The sequence below is a fragment of the Leptonotus elevatus genome, chromosome 20 (assembly GCF_054856555.1).
Source record: "Leptonotus elevatus isolate MCC_2025b chromosome 20, RoL_Lele_1.0, whole genome shotgun sequence".
Taxonomy (NCBI): domain Eukaryota; kingdom Metazoa; phylum Chordata; class Actinopteri; order Syngnathiformes; family Syngnathidae; genus Leptonotus; species Leptonotus elevatus.
The window spans coordinates 1,512,056-1,529,268 of NC_141258.1; the positions used below are offsets into that span (position 1 = coordinate 1,512,056).

General features: G+C 43.5%; 1 protein-coding gene across 3 annotated transcripts in view; it reads left to right on the forward strand.

Annotated features, from left to right (window-relative positions):
• Positions 1-16,750, forward strand: part of vti1a (vesicle transport through interaction with t-SNAREs 1A) — a 106,623-nt gene extending 89,873 nt beyond the window's left edge. For all 3 annotated transcript variants that reach the window (XM_086064520.1, XM_086064518.1, XM_086064519.1), the window contains one exon: positions 16,116-16,750. Coding sequence is in view for 2 of the 3 variants with exons in the window: in XM_086064518.1 (XP_085920644.1) it covers positions 16,116-16,209 (94 nt within the window). In the remaining variant the exon portion in view is untranslated. The remainder of the gene's footprint in view (positions 1-16,115) is intronic.
• The last annotated feature ends 463 nt before the right edge of the window (positions 16,751-17,213 follow it).

Sequence of the window (17,213 nt, forward strand, 5' to 3'; positions counted from 1 at the left end):
TTAGGCAGCGATAAAAAAAGTTGCCTTTTTTTAACAATGAATTTGACAAAATAACCATACCTGTCCATGCAAGTCGACAAGTTGTTCATGTTTTTGTCGTTGTTGCTCCAATTGTGTATTACACGTGAAAATGTGGATTTCAAGAATTATTTCAATTAACAAACTGGCAAATAGAACATGCCCGTCTATGCAGCTTCTCTCATCCCACCTCTTTGTCTCAACTGACTTGACGAATGTAACTGGTCTCACTCGTTTGATGTTGTGTGTCACTTTGGTGAACAAGCGAAAGCTCAGCACGCTCAGATACCCGTCTATGCATTCATTAATAATGATTGGCATGAACAATTTACCAAAACAACCAATGCAGATTTTCCTTCATTATCCTGTGCAGCGGCCAGTACGCTTTCTGAATATGCTGGGCTGTGTGCAACAAGTGGCCCTTTATGCAACATGTATTGTTCAGCTGACTTTTATGCCTCCTCACACTCTTGTATGAAGATTTTTTTTTTTTGCAGTCAGTGTTCAAATGTAGGAGTGTGTACATATTTTATGTGTTTCTATGAACAGTGAGTGGTAGCTTGACTTGGGAGTGAGTGCCTCAACTTTTGTTTTTCAAATGAATGGCCGTTGCTTAGTCGATTTATCTTTTCTTTTTTTTTCCAATTTGTGTTGCGAGCCACAATTTGAAGTACGAGATAAAAACTATCACGTAATGACTACGAGATCCCTGTCGATGGCAGGGTTGCATTCCTTTGGATTTGTTGATTGCCAAGGTACAGAAAACGGTCAACTTTCTTTCTCATGAAAGCAGAGAGAAGAAGATTATGTTTTTTGGATTTGTTGGGGTCTGGATGTTTCTTGGGTTGGGGAGGAGTTCTGGTGGGGGGTGTCTGGTCGGTGCTGGATTTCACCTTCCTTGGTTTTCTTTGGTCCCCTCGGGTCTCCTGACGGCGGTGTTCGGTTTAGGTGAACGGTATGAGATTTTTTCTAATAGGTTTTCTGGTGAGCTAACAAATACACGCACGCACGCACGCACGCACGCACGCACGCACACACACACAAAAAAAAAGAAAAAAAAAGAGCAATGATGATGACATTTCCGAATGAACAATACTGAGCTCTTAAAAAAAAAGAAAAAAAGAAAGCAGAGAGAAAGATTTTCTTTGGTAGGTTCGGTGCTTATGTTGTCGCAGAATAAATCCTTTGTGTCTTGAAAGATCAGTCCAAATGCTGTGAAATGGCGTGGATCTGCTTTTAAATGGCTAACCGTGCACAAATTGCTACCGTAATGCCCTTGCATGTGGGCAAGGAGAGACGCCAATGCACCTTCAGCCATCGATTGAATGGGACAGTCAAGCGCAAAAATGTAAAATACAAGCGGTAGAGCGTTTAGCACCGTTGGTCTCAAAGAAGCGGCATTCTTCGGCTTCCCTATCGGTTTGCTTGGTATGAACTCCTCCCGCCCAGACATCTTCCGTGACATTAAACGAGTGCCACCAGAATGTTCCAGATTATCGCTGCTTGTAAATAATGGCACTTGGCTCCATTCCCTGCTAATTAATGCGCATTTACTCTTCCCCAAAACAGCTCCTCTGTCGTCCCGCTGGGAATACATCGCAATTAGCCGCCCCCCCCCCCCCCCCCAAGATGGCCGCTAATATCGTCTCTTTTCAGATCCGTCTATACGTCTGCGCTGGTGCATATGTTCTGCTGACACGCGGGGATAACCTCGCAATTAGCCACCCGCATAATCGCGCCGCACATCCAGCCAAAGACGACTGGACTTCCTCGCCTCTGTTGGAAATAAGCACTTTTGTTAGATAAAAAGTCGGGGAAAAGAGAGAAAGCGTTTTTGGAGCCAACCTCTGGCTTGCAAAAATAAGGCAGTAAAAACAAACAAGGCCCTCAAATTAGATTTGCCCAAACATAGCATTCCCTCTCATTTTACACACCACTGCGGCTTCCAGACCAGAATAGACGAGCCAGCAAAATCCCGCTGCACGTTCACAACGGCACACTGGCAGGAAGGCTTGACCAACAAATGCCCTCACGATCTACCTGGCCGCCGCCTCACCAACAAAACGGTCAGTAAATGTCCCAGGGACGAGACAATGGCGTGATTTTTTTTTTTCCAAACGTGCAGAGATAATGGGACCATGAAATTGACTCCGAATGGAGAGACAATGTTAGAATTTGCTTCCTATTTTGAATCGACAATATCTACATTTCAGTCAAAGGTCCCAAGCCACGGGGTCCATTGCAACATGTCCTTGGAGTCAAAAGTCCAAATTGGTCCCAACATGTCCAAATTCTCCGCTTTGCCAAGTGACGTTAGCCATGAGAGGTGGCTAATCGGGAGGGGATCGTATTTATTTCACCAAATGTAGACACGAAGACGAAAAATGAGCAGAAGAGACGAACGACCTTTTCAAAGAAAGTTACAAACATAACATTGAGCATCATTTTTCTTCCTAAATCCCCGCAAGGTTCGACGCAAAGTGGACTTAGGCGAGGCCCTTTGGTCCCCTCCCCCCCCCCCCCCCCCTCCCCTTCCCCGGCTCCCACTTTTTTATTGGCCCATTCTGTTCCTGCTCCTTGGCTCACCTCGCCGTGTGAAATGCGCGGGTCGCGACGACCCGACGGCTTCGCAGACGCGCCAGCGCTGCCAAGAACGCCGCTTGTGTTTTGTGCCTAAGCACACGCGCCCGGCGATCTGCTGAGTGTGTCGTTTGGATTGCGGTCGTTACAGTATGTCACAAGGCTGGAGGGAACGCTCGCTTGCTTGCTTGCGTGCTGTAAAAGTGTCGAGCTTGGCCGTCCCTTTTCTGCTGACTTTGCACAAGCGGGCAGCAAAGTATGTGATAGAAACTTCTCCTGTTTTAGAGGAAGTTTCAAATCCAATGGTGCATTTTTTTTTTCTCTAAGAGCAACAATTTTTTTCTCTCATAATGCCACGGAGTGTTGTGGCATTAAAAAAAGGAAAAAAAATGCTATGTCTACATGTTGCCAATATTTTGGAACGATACCAATACGTTTGAGCAACTTTAGTTCGTACGACAAAGCCCAATCCAAACTCCACATTGGCCGATTCCACGCTTCCATAAAAAGAAGACTATTTCAAACTTGGCAACACAAGTTGGATCTTACGTGTACTATTGTTCTGTACAACTTGCCATAAACGCAATGTCAGGAATAGACACTTGCTTTCACGTTTGTCTCGTATGTCTTAGTTATCGCTCGTGCTGTCAAAGTTAAAGCTCATTGATTAATCACATAAAAAATATTGCATTAATCATGTATTAACACAGATCAATCACACTACAAACTTTGACCACAGACGATCCTTTAGCAGACACTGGATGGTTACGTTAAAAGTAGCACAGGTTGTGTTTGAGCAAAAAACATAACTACATTTACATATCTGCAATTAACATAACAGGTGCTATTCAAATTTGGCGGGCTAAAAATGTTGATTAAAAAGCCTTTTTAATTATGTGATTAATCATGATTAATACATTTGTTCGTTTGACAGCTCGAGTTATCACCAAATTATTTTCATGTTAAAAGAAGCCAAATTTGGCAACACACATTGACTTTAACCCCAGGTGCTAGCTAGCTAGCTCCATTGGAGCTCGTTTACCTGCTAGGGAGCTAGCTAGTTAGCATCAGGGGCTAAACTGTGGCATTTAGCCCCAGGTGCTAGCTAGCTCCATTGGTGCGCATTTACCTGCTAAGGAGCTAGCAAGCTAGCTAGCTATCATCAGGGGCTAAAGCCAACCTGTGGCAGGGTTTTTACTTTCTGGACCTGTTTTTGCCACCTCTGTTAACGCTCTGATTTTAGCAATCGCAACAACAGTTGAAGTTAAAGCAATGTGCTAGAGTCATACTTTTTTTTATGCATTTTTCAAATATGGGTGTTCGTCCTGAGGGTCTCTCTCCCATGAGGGGAAGGCAAGGGGCACGCTTGAGGCTGCGGCAGGTTTAGCGGGGCTTCTGATAAGTGCGGGAGGGGGGAAAAAAATCATTTACACCTGCTCCCCTTTTGATCATCCGCCGCTGTCAGAAGTTGGCTTTCTGAAGCAGCCATCTAAACATTTGCTTCCTGGGATGATGTGTCGCAAGTGGCACTTTGTCGCAGCTGTTTTTTGTTTTGTTTGTTTTTTGTGTCTGGCAGGTTCTTGTTGTTTTTTTTCTACCAAGTGGAAAGTACAGTGTGCAAGTTTGTGATCTCTATTTAGCGTAAAGCAGCGCTGTCAGAACTTTTCTTGTTGTTTGATTTGGGAGATGTTTGCCATCCAAGCGCACTCTGATGTCGGGCTTATAGCACAGTTGCTTAGAACTGCCCTGACTTACAAGTTGTTCTTAGTTAGGAGCCGTCACGTGGTCAGTTTTCGGTTTTCTTGCTTTATGTTAGGCGACAATATCCGATCTAAGGATACAGTGAAGAGGGCAAGGAGAGCCACAGTCGCTCATGTACTTCTAGGCATTTATTGGCCAGGACAAAAGACATGACAAAAGTTACACAGAGGTCAGAGGGGTACCTTGTCACAGGTGCGAGATCTGCAACTGCAAAAACATGTACCAAATTTCGCTGATGAATCATCCATTTCAAAGAGACGTTCCCAGCATCAACGCAAACTTTACTGAAATAATAAACCCTGGCCGTTAAAAGTCTCTGGCCACCGAGGTAAGCAGGTAATTCCTGGAACGTAGTTCAGGACGGGCCACACCAGTCAGACTGTCTGCACATTCCTGCCACCGACAACATACCATCCCCCCCCCCCCCACCTCTCTGTGAGACAGACAAGCGCAGGATCTGATGGGCCTCCTGCCAGAGCGCCGTCACAAAGGCTCCTTTGACAGCAGGTCAGTCGGTTAACCAAGCAAGAGGCAGAGGCAGACGGGGAATCGGCCGGGCAACACAAAAAATAATACCTTTTACCTTTTCACCCCTATGATTTCTTAACCGTAGGGGTTCGAGCATCCCTTCTTTAAAGGTTCCGCAGCAGCACTTTTAGAGACCTTTTTTTAAGAGGTAGCAGAAAATGGTCAACAATCTTCAGTCTTGTGATCGAAATTCAGCGATTCCCGGCCAATTAGAATAACATACAAAAAAACTACTCTTAAAAAAATAATAATAATAAAAAAAAAAAAATAATAATAATAATAATAATAAAAAAAAAATTGAATAAAATACAAATTACCGTTAAATACGAGCTCTTGATTGGACGTTTCCTTGCTGTAGTTTTTACACATGAATACACTTTAACATAAAGTTTGTTATTAGCCATTTTTCGCCATTGGTTCTTTTATGAATTCATACGTCATCGACAGTGCTTGGTTGTCTTGAATCTATTTGAAACTTTGACAACAATCTTATAGAAGAAAACCACTAGGATGAGGTCTGGTGATCGTGATGGCCCTCATCGTCCGTCCTGTCCGTCTCTGGCGTGGCGTCGTTACATTTTAGTTGTAGTTTTTATGCCACGAGATGTTTCCAAGGGTTACATTTATGCCTTCGCTCCAGAAAGTTTAGAAAATGCTGCCTTTAAGGTCCATCTGCAATCCATAATAAAAATCCATACGGTAAACGTTCCGCGGTCAACAAACTTCAGTCTTGTGATCCGAGTGATATTTCATTCCTTGTCTGACATCCCAAATTTTTTGCGGCGCTGATGCAACAACGTTAAATCGCTCCTGACGCCCCCCCCCCCCCCCGGGCGCGCCTCGGCGCTCATTATCTCTCCGGTCCAGGCTTCGCTTCCCACAACTCTCCATCTCCTTCCCCCCCCCCCAGTGTAGCGGCCGCTTTGCATACGTCTGATGTTGTAAATGCCGCATTGTTAACTGACGCGAGGCAGCCCTTTTGCTGACCTGGGAGGTATTTGGCCCGTTTGATCAGCCCGGGCCGGCCCGCTTTTAGCGAATCCGAGCGTCTTCGGTCGCGGGGACGGCGGAAGAAGGTGATTATTATTATTATGTGTTGGTCAGCAAGGCCGGAGGGGACGTTGCTGACCTTGTACTTTTTTGCTGCTGCTCCGATCGTCCACAGCGGGAGTTTGTCGAAGAATTTCCGATTTTTCCTTCTGTTTACTCCTCAAACCACCCAAGAGAGTTGAGCTTTCTTTTTACGGTTGTTAGTTTTCAGTCCAGCTGACTTTTGAATGTTCGTATACAAATATTTCCGTCGTGACACTGCTGGAGTGGTTTCAGGTATCTTTGGAAACTTTGATAGCGTTAATGTTGAGGATTAGGCGTGGGGGTGCAAAGAGAGGAGGGGGGGGGGGCACAAACTGCCTACAAGTTTGTGTTGATACCTGGGGACCCGCATATCAAGAGCGAGCTTTCAGGTCCCGGCCCCTCAAAACAAGAAAAATATTTTACACCCAAAGATGTTTGTAGCCTTTCCTTAGCCTCGCACCTTTTGACCCCGCCTTTCCCCCCTCCGACTCCATCTGGCTGTCGTTGGCTTTTTCTCTTTGGTGTTTGCTCTTGGGGGAACTCTCTCAGTGACCACCAGGAAAAAAACTTGATCATGAATACTTGATGGGCAGTTCCTCCATGAATTTTGCATCATTGTGGGCTTGTGATGTGGCGAACACTCGAATACAGATCGAGATCCTGCGACTGCTGACCAGTCACCGCAAAAAAACAAAAAAAGTCGTTTGTGTGTTTGTCGGCCACACGGCTTCTCTTCTGAGTAATGCTCACATGCTTCCAATGAACACCCCCCCCACCCCCACCGCCCCCGCCCCCACCTTTGCGTTGTATATCAGGCACTCCTGAGATTTCACCAGGGCTTCCTGCAAATATGGATTGGCTCTCGCATTTCCAAAACGTCCCAAAGCATCCCAGGCGCCCCCCTTGACTCTTGAACCCGCTTCGGCAGCAAACTCGAAAGGTGAAGCTGCCAATCTGCATCTCTCGTGGCGCTTTCACGCCCACGCTGCTGTGAAAAAAAGAGGAGAATTCCTCGCATCCAAGGAAGGAAGGAAGGAAAACTCCCGTTTGCGTTTGCATCAACTGGTCACCCGCAGATTTGGTTTTTGCCGATCCAGTATTTTACTAAATCAGTGACAGTATACTCACGCGTAACACTTTAGGGTAAAGGACTTTCCGAAAAAGAAAACAAAATCTGTGCCAAGGTATCACTTAAATCTTGTGGCTGTATTTTGTATTTACTTACTTTGATTATATAAATGTTAGTACATGTAGTTGTCAATCCAGTTTATCACAAATAATCGAACTTCCTTGTCCTTTCCCCGTGTCTCCTTCTCTGTGATCTTAACTCATTCAAACCCAAAAAATGTGTACGTTTTTTAATACTTTGTCCTTCACTCCCACAAACGTATTTATGCGTTTTTTTTATGCAAAAGCATACAGAAGGGTTTGATGCAGCCTCTGACCTGAAGAGGTGGCTTAAAGCAATTTAATAGTAGTTATTGCAAAAACGGCCAGCAGGTGGCAGCAGAGTAAAAGAGAGATCAGCCAGGGCCATGTTGAAAACAAGCTCTTTTTGACAGTGTTTTCACCATAAATGTGAATAAAAATGAACTTAGCTGTATTCTAATGCTAATTGCTGCAAAACGGAAACAAATAGAAATAGACTCTTTTTTTTTTCTGACTCTCATCTTTCTTTTGGTAGGTTACAAGTTTTTATAGCAAAAGAACACAATATTCTGCGGCATAATCAGTCAAAATCCAGAACGAAAGGGGGTTGCTTCAGTGAAAATGGTTGCCAGTCGATGAGTTAAACGGGGCAAGTGTAAAGGGGGTCTACGGCAGTTGGTGTGCAAATTTAATGGCAAAGCATGGATTATTTAGGATGACTAAAGCCCCCCCCCCGTGTCGTGTCAAACGGTGTTCTGTCGGATGACATTGTCGTCTTTACATTCCCTCCCGCTTGCGTCTTCCCGCTACCGTACTTTACCTGCATGTGCGGCTCCAAGCCTCTTTCATCTTTCGGTGCCATCTTCGCCCAACTTTAAAATGTAAGAAACGACATTCACGCCCCCTCTGGCGAAGCACTTGACCTCGTTCAACACCGTCTTCTTCTGTACGCTCATTGACTTTGATTTTATTTGTACTTTTTGTTGAAATGTGAGCCAACGGAAAGTTCTCCAGGTCGTCCTTGCACTTCTGCACTTGTTTGTTATTTTGTAGGTGCCGGCATTGGCCAAATTGCCGGCCGTCATGCATGCATGCACGCGCTTGTGTGCGAAAACGCATCAGCACGGACATGAGGCTTCTCGCAGCTCTACTTTTGTCCTCGGAGGCTATTTTGAAATTCGGCGTGGGCTGCTTGACTGAGACTCGCTGTGTAAATGTCGCCACCATTTTCCCCTCCATCTGCTCTTTTATTTATGGATTGATTTGTATTATTATTATTTTTTTTAATGCCAGCAGGACACGAGATCCGCTATCACTTAGTAGCAAAAATTCAGCCGTGCTGCGGGAATGTCGTGACGCTTTGTAGCTCATTTGAGAAATTAGAATGTGCTTATAAGTACATGTTTGTTTTTTCAATGTTTTTCACTTAACTGGTAAGCAGAGCTGCAGTGTTGGCACAGATGAGCGAGCAGCGTAAGCCTCTGATAATAATGTTGGGTCATCGATGTGGAGGTGGGGTGGATATTTGTGCTTGGCAATGTCGCGCGCCTCACCGCTACGCTAACAAATGTTTTCACCACATGAGACAGATCCGCCCCCCGAAAACGAGCTCATTTCACCATAGCACGGATTATTCTCTGTTATTATAATTATTCTATAATTTATTATTTTGACCAAGGTATGCCCGTAGCTTGTTACGAAGACACTTCAGTATATGAAATGTGTGATGTGGATGATAAGGACAATCTCGCTCCATCTTTTTGCAGGTGTTCGCATGAAACTTGAGGCGTGCGTGCCTGACTATTTTTAAAACGTGTTTCTTCTCAGATCGCCCGAAGAAGTGCGGTCATATTTCGTCACAATGGGCTCGGTGTTAAGTAGCCGAGCGCGTCTGCAGCTTGACGCCGAGCCAATTGAGCAAAATCCCAAGCAGAAATTTCCCAAACTTGTGCAGGAAAAGTTGGCGAAAAATCGAGTCACGTATTCCTTTAAAATCGACAATCACATGGAATTCAAAAAAATAACCTTATTTATTCCTAATGATGGGAAAAGATTTTTTTCAAATTTGAACAACTTGGAAGTCAACCGGAAAATCCGGTTTGGTATCGCTTGGAAAAGGGCCGCGTGTGAAAACGGACTAAGTGAGTGGCGAATAATAAGACGAGACGTGACGCCAGTGACGGGACAAAAGGACGACACGGAAGCAGAGAGCAAGAGCGAGCGCCAAATTGCTGCCGGCAAAATGAAAACACTCCAGGAAAAATTCCAGCGGTGGTCGCAGCGTATCCGCTTTCTCTTCCTCCTTGGCGTCAGTCGTTCTTTTTTTTTTCTTTTTTTTTTTTTTCTCTTTTTTTCTAAGAGCTCAGTATTGTTCATTCGGAAATGTCATCATCATTGCTCTTTGATTTTATTTATTTATTTATTTATTTATTTATTTATTTATTTATTTATTTATTTATTTATTTATTTATTTATTTATTTTTTAAAAAAAAATTCAGTCAGTCAGTCGTTCTTCTTTTCATTTCACATATCTGCTCGCTCCCTCGCCGGACGGCTGGCTGCTTGTGGCCCGGGAGAGAAAGGGGGTCCCGGTCTTAAAACTGCTGCAGCTGCCAGCCAGCCAGCCTCGTTAGCCGCGTGAATTAAAAATGGATGAACCTGTGGAGCCTCCGTGCACTTCTTCTGTGTGAGTGAGGGGGAGGGAAGAAAAAAAAAAGAAGAAGAAAAACTACAGAAAAACCTTGATCCAAGCTCACCCACAAAATAAAAACCTGTTGGTCGTTTGATGTGGATACGTTTTATTCAAATATAATTCTCCACAAAACAGGACAGTATTTTCACAAATGAGCTTCAAGCGATCAGTCTGACCCGGTGCATAAACCACCTTCTTTCTTTTTTTCTCGAGTTTTACTCAAAATGTTCAAGGCAGAAACAAGAAAATATTTGGACAACAGCAATAAATGAATCAATAAAAACAACATCAAATTTGCAAAAACATGCATTTTAAAAAATAAATATAAAAGATACACTCTTCTATAATTGCCATAAAAAAAAATTAAAAAAAATTAGCCAGGGTTTGGGTAATATATGAAATAAAGCAATTGTGGGTGGCAAAGATTTAAAAACAATAACCCTTGAGCTTTTTAACATTCACTCCCAAAAATGTATTCATACATTTTTTATGGTTTTTTTTTATGCTCGAGCATACAGAAGGCTTTGATACAATGGTGGTTATTACAAAAACAGCCAGCAGGTGGCAACAGAGTATAAGAGATCAGCCAGGGCCACGTTGCAACAAGCTCCTTTCCCTCTTTGTTTTAAACAGATTTGTGAATGATGATGAAACTTAGCTATACTCTAATGCTAATTACTGCAAAACGGAAACAGATAGAAATATACTTTTTTTTGTCCTGATGAAAGGAGAGACTCTTAATCTTTCTTTTGGTAGCTTCCGTGTTTTAATAGCAATAGAACGCAATATTGTGTGGGTCTTGCAAAACCAGTCCAAATCTAGCTTCAGTGAAAATGGCTGCCAGTCAATGAGTTAAAGGAACCCTCGTCGCAATTCCCACCAGATATGAAAAAAAACAAGACAAACTTGAGGATGACTAAGCTTTTACATTTGTGAAAAAAAATCCACTCTGTAAATGTGTCATCGTTACATTCCACTTTTCCTCTCCTGCACCCCCTGGAGGGTGCACCTCACTTTGGGAATCCCCCCCCCCCCCCCCCCCCCCCGCCCACCCCTCCTCTCACCCCTGCACCGGCTTGTGCACACGTAAACAGAAAATGCGTCAAAGGTGCAAGGCAACCTCTTTGCGCACACTCTTTCCATCTGCGGGGAATTATGCGATGATCTTTCAATAATTCATTAGCGTAAACAGCTTGCAATTAAACGGCGGCGGCGGCGGCGGGCGTGTGGGCGGCGCTCTTCGGCAGCTGCTTTGCTCGAAAGGGGCTTCCAGAAAGAAAAAGAAAAAAAAATCAACAAATAAGTCAAATCATTTATCTTGAACGGCCCCTCGGGAGCAATCTGCGCTACGTAAACATGGTGGCGGGATTACGTCTCGGGTCAAATTGTTTGGATGCGCCACCAACGTTTCAAGTCTGACAAATGATCAACTTCAGGGAAATTAGCGCGCTGGCTAAAGATTACATGTCAAAAAGAAACAATGAGATGTATGCTTAAAAAAAAACAGCATTTAAACAAATGTATTCGTTTTCGAAAGGGCAATTACACAAAATAATCAATATAGATAATAAAACCATGCAAAAAAATACTGTATGTGCTAGAATTTTTATTTTATTTAGATTTTCATTTTTCACCAACTTTTATTTTAAATTCTCACAATATTTGTAAATACATGTTCTTTAAAAAATAGATATATTTTGAATAAGCACTAAATGTACAAATATGCATTTTTTCATCCATAAATGTACAAGTTTGTCTTTGTTAAAAAATGGAAATTACACAAAATAATAGCCTACATAGAAATACAAAAAAATTGTTTTTCATTTTTCCCCAACTTTTATTTTATCTTAAGAAAATTCTCACAATATTTGTAAAAACAAGCTTTCATTTTTTTTTTTTTAAATAAGCATTAAATGTACAAATCCATCCATAAAGCAAACAAAATGAGACACATTTCTTAGCTAACTGTTGATTTTTTTCCTTCTAAAAGATAAATACAAAATTCCTCCAAACATGCTTAAAAAAAAAAGTTGAATGGAATGAAACATTGAACGTCTTTAGCGTGCTTCACACGTGTGGTGCGTGGAGTCGGCCATCTTGTGTAGTCCAGCACACCACACGAATACAACTGATAATATATTAGCGAGCGTGTTTGTGTGTGTGCGTGCGTGCGTGTGGCAATAAAACATTTGTTTGAGTTTGCGCTAACAAGTCGATGCTTTCGTGCGGCCCCTCCCCTCCGCCGTGTCCATCACTCGAACCATTTGTGAGCGCATTGATCTTTCCCCCTCCTCTCTCTCTCTCTCTCTTTCTCTCTCTTTCTCTTCCCGCCCCGTACGGCAGCCGGCCGGCCAACCGGCGTTTCTTGCCAGAGCAGGCCTGAGAGATAAAAACTCTGCAGCTAACTTTCTTCTTAGTGGACATGTTGTTTTTGTGCCGAATGGGCGGGGCCTCGCCGTTGCGGTGGGCACGCCATTTTTAATTTTCCCAAATATGAAAGAATGCAGATTCCTGGTTGAAATTCAAAACTTTTTGTACCGCGTCCCAAACTTTTTTGCAAAGGTCTTAGAGCCACCAGTGATGCAATAAATAAAACCATGAAATGAATCTGCTTAGCATAAATTATGATTTAGCTCCAGGTTTGATCTGTAAACGTGGCAATTTTTTGGGGGGAAAATCGTCATTATTGTTTTCCAAAGTAAAATCAGATGTTTGCAAAACCCTTTTTTTTTCTTGGAAGATGACAAAAATCTGAGGGGCTGGAATTGTTTTTTTACGAAACAAAAAATAATTAATCGATGATCAAAATATTTATTATTTAATAATCAATTTTCACACCAAAAAAAGATTAAGAAGACTTTCAGTCTTGAGGAGACGTAATGCAGCACGGCTCCCGTAGTAGAGTGAGGAAAGAGGCGGAGTTTCACCACACTTGAGCTTGAATTGATTTGTTCTCAAGCCATTTTAATTGGTTCAGTTTTCAATGTTATTGAAGAGGCTCGTTACGTGAAAATCTTTTGGGGTGCTGGAACCAATGATTATCTTTTCCATTCATTGCATTGGGAAATGCTGATTTGAGATGCGAGTGACTTGAGTTGCGAGCATGGTCGCGGCGGCACAAACTCACCTGGCAAATCGAGACGGCGCGCGACGAAGATCCGAGAGCGTCATCTAGGTCGTGCGCTTAAGGTGTGCCGCGCCGCTCGCTCATTAGAGCTAATAAGGCGGCGGAGGGAGGAGAGAAAAAAAAAGAAGAGGATGGAAGAGAAGAAGGAGGAGGAAAAACGGGAGATTTTAAATTTTAATAACACTGCTACGATTTTGTAAATCTTTCCTGACAGAAAAGTCCTCATTATTTTCATGTGGTCTCCGAGGGGCCTCACTCGCTCGCTCGCTCTCTCTCTCTCTCTCTCTCTCTCGGTCTTTCTCTTGGTCTCTCTTTCTTTCTCTTTCTCTCTCAAGACAACAAAATGGACCCTTGCTCGCCCACCCGCTCTGTTTTTATTGTTCCGTCCATCTGCGTCCTTTTTGGTGTGAGTTTTGCTGTGCTTTGTCCTCTTCTGCAGTTTTTTTCCCATCCATGCTTGACCCATTTGCTTGACACCATCCAAAGCAATGACGTAAAAAAAAAATTTGGTCTCATCAGACCACGCACACGGTTCCAGTAATCCATGTCCTTAGTTTTTCTCGTCCTCATCAAGAGTGTTTTCTTTCTATCCATCCTTTTTTTTTGTTGTTGTTTTTTTTGTTTTCTTTATATCCATCCTTTTTTTTTTCTTTTTTTTTTCTTTCTATCCACCCTAACATATTTACACTTGCAAGTTTCCCGCCATTTTCCTTGAAATCCATTTTTTGTCGGCAATGTTTTCGTCCAGTTTGACGAGAGCCGCCACGTATGCAAACTTTTGAGCATTTCTACAAAAGAAACACATTCTTTGAAATAGTGTTGAGGAAAAAAATCCTCCAATTTCTTCTTGAGCGGCGGTTCAGACAATTGCGAGCGTTTCTTCCCTTTTTCTTGTCTTGCTGTCAAACGTTGACCCGCCAGCGCGTAAAAGGTTGACCTGCGCACAAATGCCGCGACGCGCTCCTGGCGCCAGGATGCAAAATGACACTGATGCGTGTTTTTTGGTGAGCGCGACAAGCTCCGCTGGCGCCGTAACACGCGCGAAAAAAGCGTCCTGGGCTTGAGCTCGGTCTCGTACCGACGGAATCGCACGCAAAAAAAAAAAGAGGCCGGAGAAGTTGAAGTGTGAAGAACACGCTACTCGTTGATCCTGTCCTGACACGTGGCGAGACGGAACACAACTTATCAAACCGCAACCGTCCTGCAGCCTTGACAGGAGGGGGACGAAGGTGCGTGCGTGCGCGTCCGTCCGTCCGTCCGTCCGTCCGTCCGCGTGTGTGCGGCGAGACGAGACAGCGTTTCCACTCACTGATCAGTTTAATGGCTTGCGTTTCAAGGGACGGGACCCCAAACTGCTCACTCTACACATTTTTTTGAAATCCGAGGAGCGCCTCAAGTGACGTGAGGAAAAAAAAAAAAAAAAACGAGGATGAGGAACGTTCTCGTTAGGACGGCGACGTTTCTGGTTCTAATGAGAACGTTTATTATCCGGAGGACAAACTTTCTCGTTTACTCATTCGGTTAGCATTCAAGCTAACACATTTTTCTGCAGACCCCTGCCCTCATCTCCTCATGTACAAAATTAGCATTAGCACACACTGTGATGCCCCCCCCCACCCCCCATCCTGGAGGGATAAATCATTTGGGCTGGGTTTAAAAACTTCGCCATCATCATCCTGACTTTTTAACTGGTGCGAACATTTTGGAAATCAAGACGTAAGCGCAAGATGGTGGACAGCAAGGCTGCTCCGGGGTGACTGAGCACCCACGAGCCCCCCCCCCCAATGATAAATGACCACCACTGGGGGGGCTATTCATCTCCCGCTTAGAGGAGTGGACAACCCCCCCCCCCCCCCGAACCTCAACCTCGGCCTCTCCTCCACATGTCAGCAAATGTGATAATTCTCTCATTTGTCAGCAGCAGCCGGTGCGGAGAATTTTTTGGGCTTCGGCGCTCGATCTGTCTTGTGGACATTTGAGCACGCAAACCCGGCCCCCCCCCTCCCTCCCGCCCCCCCACTCCGCCCTCCGTCCTCCTCCAAAGTCAGGCCTGCTCAAAACGTTTTTATGCTAAATTCCATCATTAGTTTGCTGTTTTTATGACTTCCAGCAAACTCAACAGACGTTTTTTTCTTTTTCTTTTCTTTTTCTTTTTCCGCTCGCAAATAAACTTTTAGAGGCGTGTAACTTTTGTTAATCCCAAGGTTTAACGCTGTTATTTTTTTGGACCTCACGTTCAATTTTCAACCATTTGATGGGCACTTTTTCACACGGAGAGGCCCGACCCCAAAAAAGTTGTCTTTGCTGCAACTTTTGCACAGAGACCCTGCGCACTATTTCAACATTTGGTGTGACGTCTTGCAAGTGTTAATTTTCACACGCCTGTCGCGGCCTAAACAAAAGATGCCGCTATCCTGCCAAAGGCACAACAACAATAACAACAAAAAAGATGCCAAGTGTGCTTGCTTCAATTGTTTTTTTTCCACTGCCATTTCAATTTGACTGCAAAGCTGCCGCAATATTTTATATTCAAACACCAAAATGTTAATTGGCTGCTGATTTACATTTGTTAAAAGTACGGCATGTCACACAATTAGGGGTGTCAGACCATTAAAAATTGTAATCCTAATTAAACACATGACTTCAATAGTTCAATCGGAAATTGTCTATCTGTAAATGTACAATAAATCGTACAATAATTTTAATCTAATTATTTAATTATAAAGATATAATATTATATATTATAATGAATCTAAGATTTAATTATATAATAATTTCACATCAAAGTGGGAAAAATGTTAAATTAATTTAAAGATGGCTGCATCTTTTAGTCATTGATAGTCATTTCAAAATAATTCATAACATGGTGTTGAAATGAAAAAGCTGCACTGCGACTGTAAAAAACGAGTGCGATATTGATTTGTGTTGAGGTCATTTCTCTGCCACGAGATGGCATCATTGCATTTGTAAGACATTGGTGACAGCTCGGTGCATTGTTTTTTTGTCTCTTGTCTAATCTTTAACATGAAGTATTTTTAGAATTCAGAACTTGACCCCAGTCTCCGTAAATATATACATTAAAGTAACGCACTCATTTTGACCCCTTTTTTTTTTTTTTTACATACTTTATAAACATTGAAGGTGTTTGTAAAAGCTCTTTTTTTTTCGTTTGTGTCTGATTTGCAGGATCATCCAGAATCGCGTGCTGGTCTTCGTCCTGGGAGCCTTCATCGTCCTCACCATCATCCTGGCCATCTATTTCAATCTGCGGGGCCACTGATCCTCCAAAGACGCACACGCACACGCACACGCACACGCACACGCACACGCACGCACGCATCCATCTTGACACCAACACACACACGCGTGATTAATAGCGACAAAAAGCGTTGTTGGGCTGTAATTAGGACAAATGGCCGCCATGAATCAAGATTTTCCAACAACCGACAAGGACTTTTCTTCTTCTTTTTTTTCTTCTTCTCGCTTTTTTGTGCTGGTTCCTCCTCCGTCGTGCTCCGGCGTCCGTCCGCGGGGACGACAATAGATTCGCCGCGTTGATCTCGGCCCTTTCGAAGCGGGGGACCTCCCAAAATGGCCGCCGTTGGTCCTCGCCTGCGCATTTCAAAGTCCACCGGGAGATCAATGACGAGAAAATCGGTATTCCGGAAAGGATGGATTTGCGTTCACTTCCTGGTTCGCGAGCGTGTGCGTTTCCTCTCTGTTATGTCGTGGAGTCATTTTTCTTTCTGTGTGTACTAACATTGGAATGTCAGTGATTCTGCTGTTTATTTATAAAGACGTCTTCATGTGCTCAAACTCGATTTTCTGTGGAAATCCATTCATTATTTGGGGTTATTTATTTATTTATTTATTTTTACAAGGAGGTTTAAAAACCGAGGTCTCACTATTTGGCAAGCCAGTTATTGGCCGTGCCCAAAATGCGCTTGCAACTCAGATTTATATCCGAATGGATGATGCGGCTTACTCGGTCAAGAAGAGCGAAGCCACTGGGCGGCCATCTTGCGTTGCCTCTCAGTAAGTGAGGAAACAAGTTGTCAGCACGAGCGGCAACGCAAGATGGCCGCCCAGTGGCTTGGCGAGACAAATGGGCGTCTGGCTAAAAATGATAAAGCAACGGAAGCCATACCTGTGAAAATAAAATGGCTTCCACAACCGAAAATAGGCGAAGTGGAACTTCAAACAGTCTGACAAATTTCGACGCTAGCAATTAGCTGATGTTAGCTAGCAGGCTAGCGAACGGTTTTTACGCATACCTGTGAAAGT